This window comes from Pezoporus wallicus, unplaced genomic scaffold, assembly GCF_028554395.1.
Source record: "Pezoporus wallicus isolate ANWC-B61680 ecotype Strahan unplaced genomic scaffold, APGP_CSIRO_Pwel_v1 contig_3876, whole genome shotgun sequence".
Classification (NCBI taxonomy): Eukaryota; Metazoa; Chordata; class Aves; order Psittaciformes; family Psittacidae; genus Pezoporus; species Pezoporus wallicus.
Window position 1 is genome coordinate 2,000,564 of NW_026636085.1, and position 10,037 is coordinate 2,010,600.

Below are 10,037 nucleotides of genomic sequence, written 5' to 3' on the forward strand. Positions count from 1 at the left end.
TTGCTTCACTGGAACATCTCTTTTCCTCGCCTTTGTGTCCTCCACCCGCACTGGGGAGCCTGGGAAAAACGCTAAAGGCACCGCAAGAGGTGGCCGAGCTGGGAGACGGAAATCACGGACAAGGAGTCACCGCTTGCCCCCGTTGCAACGCCGCAGACACCGAGCCGCGTCTGCCTGCAGCCGGACAAACCCCGACCCCGATGGAAGGCGGTCACCGGCCGCTGTGAAAGGAACCCATCACCTCACATTTTACTCGCAGCGGCCCCAAGCCGCAGGGGGAGGCGGCTCGCAGCATGAATCCTGCGGGAGCCGTCGTTCCGGGTCGGGACCCGCGTCCCACCCCGTCCCCCATCGCGGCCCTACAGCCCGGGGAAGGCGGCGCGGTGGAAGCCGGCGCTGTACTCATAGGGCACCTGCGGCGGGGGCAGCGGGCACTCGGGGAAGAAGGAAGCGAACCCCGCCGGAAGGTGCCCGCCGGGTTCCTCGCTGCCGCCGCCGGGGGCCGGCTCCCCACCGCCGGGGTACAGCGGGCGCAGCGCTTCAGACGGCGCCTTCTTGCCGGGGCTGCACGGCCCGGGCGGGCTCCAGGGCTCGGGGTAGAGCAGCCCGCCCAGCAGCGGGTGATGGGCGCTGGGCAGCGGCAGCGCCGCGTCGTAGAGGCCGTGCTCCAGGCCCAGCTCGGCGGGCAGGCGGGCGGCCGCGCCGCCGGGGAAGGCGTCCTGCGGGGCGGCGTGCTCGGGCAGCAGCGCGCTGTACTCGGGGCCGAGCAGCTCGAAGAACTCAACCGCATCCCCGCCGCCCTTCTCCGGCTCCTTAGCGCCCGGTACTGGCCCTCGGGCGGCGGCGGGCAGCGCCGGCTCCGTGAAGAAGGAAGGGGGCAGGTTGCGGTCCCGCAGCGGCACCTTCCGCGGGCCGCCCCCCGCAGCCCCGCCGCCGCCCCCCGCAGCCCCGCCGCCGCCTCCCGCCGCCTCCCCGCCGCCCGCCGGCCCGGGGCCGTGCTGCAGCGACCCGAAGAGCGCGGCCAGGCTCTTGCTCTGGAGGCTGCTGGCTCCCTGCGAGCCCTCCCGGCGCGGCGGGGGCTTAGCGGGGCATGAAGCGGGCGGGGAGGAGGCGGAGGGCGCTGGAGGAGCGGGAGGCGGCGGCGGGGCGGCGGCGATGATGCCGGTGCAGCGCTTGATCTGCTTCTGCAGGTACTTGCGGTGGTTCACCTTCCGCTTGGACTTCACCGGCTTGTCCAGCGCCAGCTTGATGTTGCTGGAGGCAGAGTCGATGAAGCTCAGCAGGTCCCTGGTGGCTTCTTTAAAGTCCCCGGCGGCGTCGCCGCCGCCCTCGTAGCCCTTCTCCAGGTCGGCATAGCCCAGCAGGCCGCCGGCGGCGGGGAAGCAGAAGGAGAGGAGGTGATGGGGGCTGAGCAGCGCGGCGGGCACGGCCATGGCCGGGGCGCCGGCGCCCCGAGCTCCGTTGGGCTGCGCCGAGCGGGCGGCGGCGGCGGGGAAAAGGCGGCGGAGGAGGAGCCCTCGGAGCGGGGCCGGGCACGGCCCTCCCCGCCTCCCGCCCGGCAGCGCAGGGGACGGGCCCGCACCGCTGCGCACAGCCCCCGGCCGGGGAGGCGGAGGGGAGGGGAGGGGGGAGCAGAGCGCCCGGGATGGGTACAGAGCCCATGGGGTGGGTACAGAGCCCCCGGGACGGGTAAGTACATCCCTTCGGGGCAGGTACAGAGCCCCCAGGACCGGTATGTACATCCCTTTGGGAGAGGTACAGACACCCCAAGACAGGTACAGAGCCCCCAGGACCGGTATGTACATCCCTTTGGGGCAGGTACAGACACCCCAGGACAGGTACAGAGCCCCCGGGGTATGTACATCCCTTTGGGGCAGGTACAGGTACAGACACCCCAAGACAGGTACAGAGCCCCCGGGACAGGTAAGTACATCCCTTTGGGGCAGGTACAGGTACAGACACCCCAAGACAGGTACAGAGCCCCCAGGACCGGTATGTACATCCCTTTGGGGCAGGTACAGACACCCCAGGACCGGTATGTACATCCCTTTGGGACAGGTACAGACACCCCAGGACAGGTACAGAGCCCCAGGACCGGTATGTACATCCCTTTGGGAGAGGTACAGACACCCCAAGACAGGTACAGAGCCCCCAGGACCGGTATGTACATCCCTTTGGGGCAGGTACAGACACCCCAGGACAGGTACAGAGCCCCCGGGACCGGTAAGTACATCCCTTTGGGGCAGGTACAGGTACAGACACCCCAAGACAGGTACAGAGCCCCCGGGACAGGTAAGTACATCCCTTCAGGACAGGTACAGGTACAGACACCCCAAGACAGGTACAGAGCCCCCGGGACAGGTACAGAGCCCCTGGGACAGATACACACACCCCAGGACAGGCAAACACACCCTGGGACACATACACGCCCCCCCTGTACACAGGCACCCCCAATCAGCTGCATGAAGCTGCAGCCCAGCCCTGCTCTGGGCAGACTCCATCACCATCGTGCACCCATCCCAGCACTGTCCCCATTGCTGGCATTATCTTCTGCCTCAGGCTGGGGTGCTGGATCCCCTGCGCTGCTCTAGGTGCATGGGTACGGGCATGGAGAAGTGCTTGTTCTGTCACCCCCCAGGATGCACAGGTTTACATTAATTTGCTAAAGGCTGGTTGGGAAAAACCCAAACTCAGTGGTACGCCCATTGCCCATTGTTGTGTGTTCCTGGTCAGGACAAGCCCTGAGAAAATCCAGTGCTGCTATCCCTGGATTGCATTCAGTTAAAACTGATGAGTTCTACTTGTGCGGGTTCAGTGAAGCAGCGATATAAATCTTCCATATGGAAGGCAGAAAAATTAGTGGCTACTGAAAGTACCAATAACAGCTCCTGAAGGAACTGGTGTGTCTTTTATGGGGGAAAAGGGTGTTTGGTTTGATTTGCCTTTAGAAAACTCTTACATTGATGCAGTGCAACCTCGACCCTTTGAGCTCCAGTTCATTTTCAGTGATTTCAGTGATGGTTTTAAGCTGAAAGAGGGGAGATTGAGATGAGATATTAGGGAGAAGCTCTTCCCTGTGAGGGTGCTGAGGGGCTGGCACAGGGTGCCCAGAGAAGCTGGCAGTGTTCAAGGCCAGGTTGGACACAGGGGCTTGGAGCAAGCTGCTCTAGTGGAAGGTGTCCCTGCCCATGGCAGGGGGTTGGAACTGGATGAGCTTTAAGGTCCCTTCCAACCCAAACCAGTCTGGGATGATTCTATGATTTAATGTATCCAGATATCAATACAGATGCGTATCTGATTTTGACTGAAGTAAAGAAAGTTTTCTTGGCCTGCACTGATTCATTAGAAATGCAGCAGGTTTGTGTTAGCAGGAAAAAACAGAAAGCAAATCTCTGCAGAAGAAAAAGGAACAGGCTCCTAAGGCTGTGTTTGGTGGTCAAATGGAGAAATCTTCCAAACCCACGTCACTGTGGTTTCAAACACGCGTTGAATGCAAAGCAGGTGTTTCAAAGAGGATAGAAGAGGAAGCACGTGTTCCATGGGATGAAACACACACAGGCTTCAAATCCTCTACAAAACAAAGTGCTGGTTTTCTTGGTCCCTCTGGGCAGGTCTCAGCAGGGCCCCGGGGCAGGCAGAGCCTCACGGTCCCAGTACAGCCCTGGCACTGGTATCGGCACATCTGGGCTGGGGCTCATGCAAAACCTGCTCAGCCGGAGCCTCCCAGAATCCCTTATCTGAGGAGATGCTCAGGGTGCAACCGTGTCATTGAAACAGAAAACCCTGGTAGACCAAGGGCTATGGGAAATCCAGACACCTCTCCATGTGAGAATGAGTGGAAGTGGATTTGCACTAACTAGCTAGAGTGTAAGTCATAGAATCATCGAATGCCAGGTTGGAAGGGACAGCAAGGATCATCTGTTTCAACCTTGCTTGGCAAAGCATGACCCAGACTGGATGTCCCAGCACCCTTGTCCAGCTGAGCTTTAAAGTGTCCAACGCTGGGGAATCCCTGGGATACTGTTCCAATGGCTGATGGGTCTCATTAGGAAAGTTTTTCCTCTTGTGTCCAGCCAGAATCCCCCCAGGAGTAACTTGTGCCCATCACCCCTCGTCTCTTCCATGTGACTCCTTGCAAAAAAGGGAGTCTCCATCTTCTCTGTAGCCACCCTTTAACTACTGGAACATGGGGATAAGGTCACCCCTGAGCCTTCTTTTCTCCAGGCTGAACAGTCCCAGCTCCTTCAGCCTTTCCTCATGCACTGCCCAGTGCTTGGATCATCTTTGTGGCCTTTCTCTGGACCCTTCCAGCCCATCAACATCTGTTTTCATACAACAGGTACCAAAACTGAACACAGTTTCCCAGGTGTGGCCTGACAATCACTGAGCAGAGTGGGACAATGACATCCTTATCTGTGCTGATGACGCCCCTGTTGATGTTCCCCAGCATCCTGTTGGCTTTCTTTGCTGCAGCAGCACACTGTTCACTCCTATTGAGTTTAGGTCCATCACGATGCCCACGTCCCTTCCCCCAGAGCTGCTCCCCAGCCCGTGCTGCAGGCTTGGATCAACTGACACAGATCAGCTACCCAAGTTTTTACCCTCAGGTCCTGTTGAGCCCCATCAAGCTCTGCAGCTTGCTCCAAGCTCGCTCACTGATGGGGAAACATAAAGAACAACATATACATCCCTGTGTGCTCCACTGGGTGGTTTTGCATCCACTTTGAGGCCACTAGAAAATGGGGATCACTGTGCAGCCAGTGTGGAACCATTTCTTAACATGAAATAACTCTAATACAGCAACTAAGTTGTCCTGACGTTGGTATCTGCCGCAATGGTACAGCAGCAATATTTCATAGCCAGTCTAAAGGGGGGTGTGAGTCTGGGTGGTGTTATACAGACTGGCTAAATATCCGGTGGCTTAGAGAAATCAAAAGCTGAAAGCCCCTGGCTTCTCTGCTGAATTCATTCAATTAAAGAGCTTTGAGAGCTCAGCTACGCTTTAGTGAGAGACTTTATTGCCTCCTAAAACTTGCAGAGTATTAAAACAATTGCCGGGCATGCAGAGGGGAGTTCGCATTCAGCTGGGCTCAGCAGCCACATTTACATATTCTCCACCAGATCTGGAGATGCAGAAAGCCTTCATAATTGCATTAAACGTGCCTATTCTCCGTGTGCTCTCAAGCAGAGCTGATTACCCTGAGTTGGGTGATGCCCGGAGGGGAATTTGCTAAGCCACATGATGTCAACAACTTGCAAAGACACTTCATTTTTCCAAGGAAATAGTGGTTTGGTGATCCCTGCAAAACATCTCTTTCCCAGGGGGTGGATGAGCCAAATCTTCTCCCTGTGCTCTTTCAGGATGAAGATGCTCCAGATGCACAGGGTGCCTCTCGTACCCATCAGTGCCCTCCTCAGCTTGCTGGTAAGGTCTAATGTCCAGTAAGTGATGGGATTAGACCCACAAAATAACTCCAACCCAGGCAGATGTTTGGGACAGATGTTCACGCAGATGTTCTGGTCCCTCCACTCTCCCCCCATCAGAACAAGGGGAGTGAAGTGGCTGCAGAAGTGCTTTCCCCATCCCAACCCCTCCACCCTGCAGGACCATGTTCAGTGCTCACTAAGGGGATCCAGGGCTATTTTCTTGTCCACTTTGGTGTAGGAAATTCATCTGGTTTTGTTTGTTTTCTTGCTCGCTATCGGCAGCAGCATCTTAACCAGCTCCAGGGATTAAACCAGGGCTTCCCAGGACAATGCCCTTGGCACCAAGCTCGGTGTCTTTAGAGGGAGCCCTGTGAATCAAAGGGAGCAGGGACACGCCGTGCTCACTGGTGCTTCGCACAGGACACAAACTGAGCTCGCAGCCACACGATCAAGCCCTTCACAAGTGGAACAATTTGTTATCCCTACAGACCAAGAGGGCCAGAAAGCAGAGAGCAGATTATGCAAACAAGAAAGCCTTGCGTGGCTCAGGACCGTGTTATGGTGCCAGCAATTTTGTGCAGCAGCTCCTCACTGGAGCCAGTTGCAGAAGGGAAATCTGCCCTCCTGATTCTTGCCAAGCCTTCCATCTTAGTGTCCAACACTGGGGTAAACCCTCTGCAACGCAGGGACAGGATCCCACTAGGATCCTGGAGGAAACATCTTGTGCTGTGCCTCCTCACTAAAAGAGGGCAGATTCAGGCTGACATAAGGAAGATGCTCTTCGTTATGAAGGTGCTGAGGCGCTGGCACAGGATGCCCAGAGAAGCTGTGGATGCCCCATCCCCGGCAGTGCTCAAGGCCAGGTTGGACGGGGCTTGGAGCAACCTGCTCTAGTGGAAGGTGTCCCTGTTTATCACAAGGGATTGGGGCTAGATGAGCTCTGAAGGTCCCTTCCAACCCAAAGCACTCCATGGCTCTATGATAGTAGCAAACCCAGCGCTGAGCCCAGCCCTCACAATCCCAATACCTATTTTCCTTCCACCACAGCATCAGGAGGGTGGAAAATCTCTACCACAGGGACAGCAGGACTTTTCCTTCCCCTGCCCTGCTGTATGGCCCATATGGTTATGGAGCGATGGGAAAATCTGGCTACCCAAACAGGTGTCACTGCTCACAACCTACAGACTCATTTCCTGCTCGCGTCTTAATCGGCAAGTTGGTTGTGCAAGTTGATTTCTTGCACATTCTTATATCAGTGGGAATTTCTGCCCTTCCCTGACAAGTATTATAGGCAGCCTTTGACATACAGCCCTACAGGACCTAAATAGGCTGCTATTCTTTCCCTACGCTGAAAGGGAGCTTTGTGCCAGGGATTCATTAAACTGCACTGCACAGCCCTTCATAAATGGGCTCAATAATGAACAGTCGATTTAACTGGAAAAGCTGCTGGAGCTGTTAAATTAAAGGGAAATAAAGTGCACTTCAGGCTCAGTCTGCCAGAAGAAAATGTTGACCTAAAAGGAAAAAATCTTCATTTTACTCAATCTCTTGCAAACAAGCTAAAATCTGGAGGAAGTTTGGACTCGCAACAGTGGGAGAAATCTTAAAACACACTGCTTTGCTTCCCCACTAATAGAGACAGAGCATCTGACAATGAACTAGTCGATGAAATCAGGAGGGATGAAAGGCGTATTCTGCTTAAGCCAAATTTAAGCCACTTAACCTAAATTTAGTATATGTGTGTAGATGCAAGATTGCGTGGCTTGTGTAGCTTCAGTCCTCACCTGCCTTAAATCACTGTAGACCCCTTTAATTATGCACGTTCATACATGTGCATATACACAGTTCCTTTATGGTCTTGGCTTCTTAGAGACGCTGTTTGGTGGAAACTATTAGCGAACACAGGACTGCATCCTTGGGATCCTCTTTCCTCTTGCAGCTTCTGGAAGCTGTGGTCTGTTTTCCTTTCCCTCTTTCAGTCTCAGTGTGTGTTTCACGTTCTGGGATGCATTCCTTCCATAAGGAAGGGCACAGCAGGTTTTGGTGGTTCTGCTGGCAGTGGTGAGTGGGCGATGTGTGTTTTCAAGCAGTCACATTGGAAAGAGCAGCACAAGGATAAAGCACAAAGCTGTGCTGTCTGGATCATCGCTCCATTGGGAAACCCTGCAAAGGCTCTCCCGGTCCTTTCCCAGGTTGGGCAGAGCTCTGAGATACCACTGGAGATTTCTGGGTTTCAGCTGAGTGTCACTGAGCTAAACACAGGTGTCTGAGGGGGACTTTAAACGTTTAACCTGAGATTTTTCTCTATGCTCATTTTAAACAAGCAAGGAAAAACAGCACATAGGGTTTCAAATTGGAAAAGAAACAGTGTGTCACTTTAAGCTCTCATGCAGTCCCTTCCCTGTATCCAAACTGAGTTCTTAAACTCATCAGGGAGAGATGTATTTCCCATTTGCCAGCATTTTCTGTAATCTTGGGCATTTACATGGCCCAGTCCTTCAGCATCCTGTTCTGGAATCATGTTGCTCATAAGGCAATGGTTGCTTCACCTATGAAAGGAAAGCAGGACCCAAGTGGCACATAGACCACACATGGGGCTTGGAATGTATTTAGGCATCTGGACAAATAGGAAAGTCCTCAGCTGAGCCTACTGCACTCCTGGTTTAGATGAGTGGAATTCCTTATTTCAGTGAGGTTACTCCAGTGTAAACCAGGTTGCTGAGTGGTGAATCAGCTCTTTCATCTCATTTTCCTTCCTCTGAACAGTCATAAAGAGCATCCCACATCTGTGTTATGCACTTCAGGTAGGATACATTGTGAAGGAAATCTACCTGTGGGCAGCCAGACTGGAAGCCTGAGGACAAGATCAGCAGCATGCAATGGGGAAGGGACCATGTGCAGATCTAATTCCTGAGGCAGCTCACCTGGAAACAAACCTCAGCACCAGCTTAAAGAACTTTGTGTTGCTTTCTCTGTTGCAGATTGTAGCTGGTTTTCATTATGGAAGCTTCCTAGTTGGAGAAACATTTATGTTCTTCACACTATTGTGGCTTGTGTGCAGATCTGTGATGGAAGCAGGGTTTCAGCTCTTCACTGAAGCTGCCTTCAGTGGGTTGAGTTATCATACTATGGAAACACGGAGCAGTCAGGAGCAGTGTTAGCTGTATTTTCTTCAGGAAAGGGTTTTGGGGGGTAAAATTGCAATTTAACTTCTTTAAGTCCTGCTCATAGTCCAGCACTTGGCTACTGCTGGAAATACGCATTGAGGAAACGTTTACAAAGACTTGAGAGGGCCAAGAAAGGAAATCACTTTCCATATCATTCGGAAATACTTCTTCATATTACAGTTTTTCTTCAATCCTTGTGTGTTCCTTGGCATTTACAGGGTTTTATCTTCTCTCTGAGACATTCCTGCAGGTAAATGCAGAAGGTTTTGAGGTCAAACTCATTCCTTTATTTTCGCCTTGTGCAGGGCACTGCTTGGAAGAGCTTTGCTGGGTGGAAATAGAGTGTGAAATGCAAACAAACAGCAACTAATGCCTTGTTTGCTGCTCACTCATCTCTGTTTGCTCGGCAAGAAGCAGTTTATTTGAGCTCATGGCTCCTGACCCAGAGTTGCTGCATGGCTTTGAGAGGACAGGAGCTCTTCAAACCCTACTGATCAGGCATTGAGCTCCAGCCATGCACCATCCACAACACAGGGGGGATCAAAGAGGGCTGGGTGCTGTTTGGTGTGTGGTCATGCGCAGCTTGGTACCAGTGTTACAAGGAAGCCTTCTCACTCATTATTTATGCTCGGAAGCAAGGACCTGGTCCAGCTCCCAGCAAAGTTCCCATTTCCACTGACTTTCACCCAGTGATGAATAACCACAATTAAGGGACCTAATTTTCAGGATCAGGGACTCCCACGGCTCAGGGGAGTCAGTCCCTCTCTCTTTGTCCTCCATTTAGGAACAGCCAGTTCTCTGAGCCAGGAAACCCCATGCCAAGATCTTCATATGACATGTGGCATCCTAACTCCATGTAGCTATGAGCTCTGCTCATCCTTCCAGCTCTCCCATGGTGTGGGCTCAGTCCTCTTTCCCACTCCAGGTAGCTCTTAAATGATGCTTCCACCATAGAATCATAGAATCACAGAATAGTTAGGGTTGGAAAGGACCTCAAGATCATTCAGTTCCAACCCCCTGCCATGGGCAGGGACACCTCACACTAAACCATGTCACCCAAGGCTCTGTCCAACCTGGCCTTGAACACTGCCGGGGATGGAGCATTCACAGCCTCCCTGGGCAACCCATTCCAGTGCCTCACCACCCTTAAAGTAAAGAACTTCTTCCTTATATCCAATCTAAACTTCCCCTGTTTAAGTTTTAACCCGTTACCCCTTGTTCTATCACTACAGACCCTAATGAAGAGTCCCTCCCCAGCATCCCTATAGGCCCCTTTCTTTAGAAGAATTTATTTTTCCATAAAAAAGTACAATTGTGGAACTTTAAATTGCTTTTTTTTTTAATTAAAAATGTTATCAAAACGTTGACCAGACTTGCCTGTTGGATATGGGCCATTAAGAACCTTCAAGCAGTTTTTAATAAGCTTAACTAAGCAGGCAAATA

The 10,037-nt window shown here is 53.2% G+C and overlaps 1 protein-coding gene across 1 annotated transcript; it reads right to left on the reverse strand.

Annotated features, from left to right (window-relative positions):
- Positions 1–130: 130 nt before the first annotated feature.
- FAM181B (family with sequence similarity 181 member B) lies at positions 131–1,505 on the reverse strand. The gene has a single exon (XM_057399035.1). The coding sequence runs from the start codon at positions 1,431–1,433 to the stop codon at positions 360–362; it is 1,074 nt and encodes a 357-aa protein (XP_057255018.1). The 5' UTR covers positions 1,434–1,505; the 3' UTR covers positions 131–359.
- Positions 1,506–10,037: the final 8,532 nt, after the last annotated feature.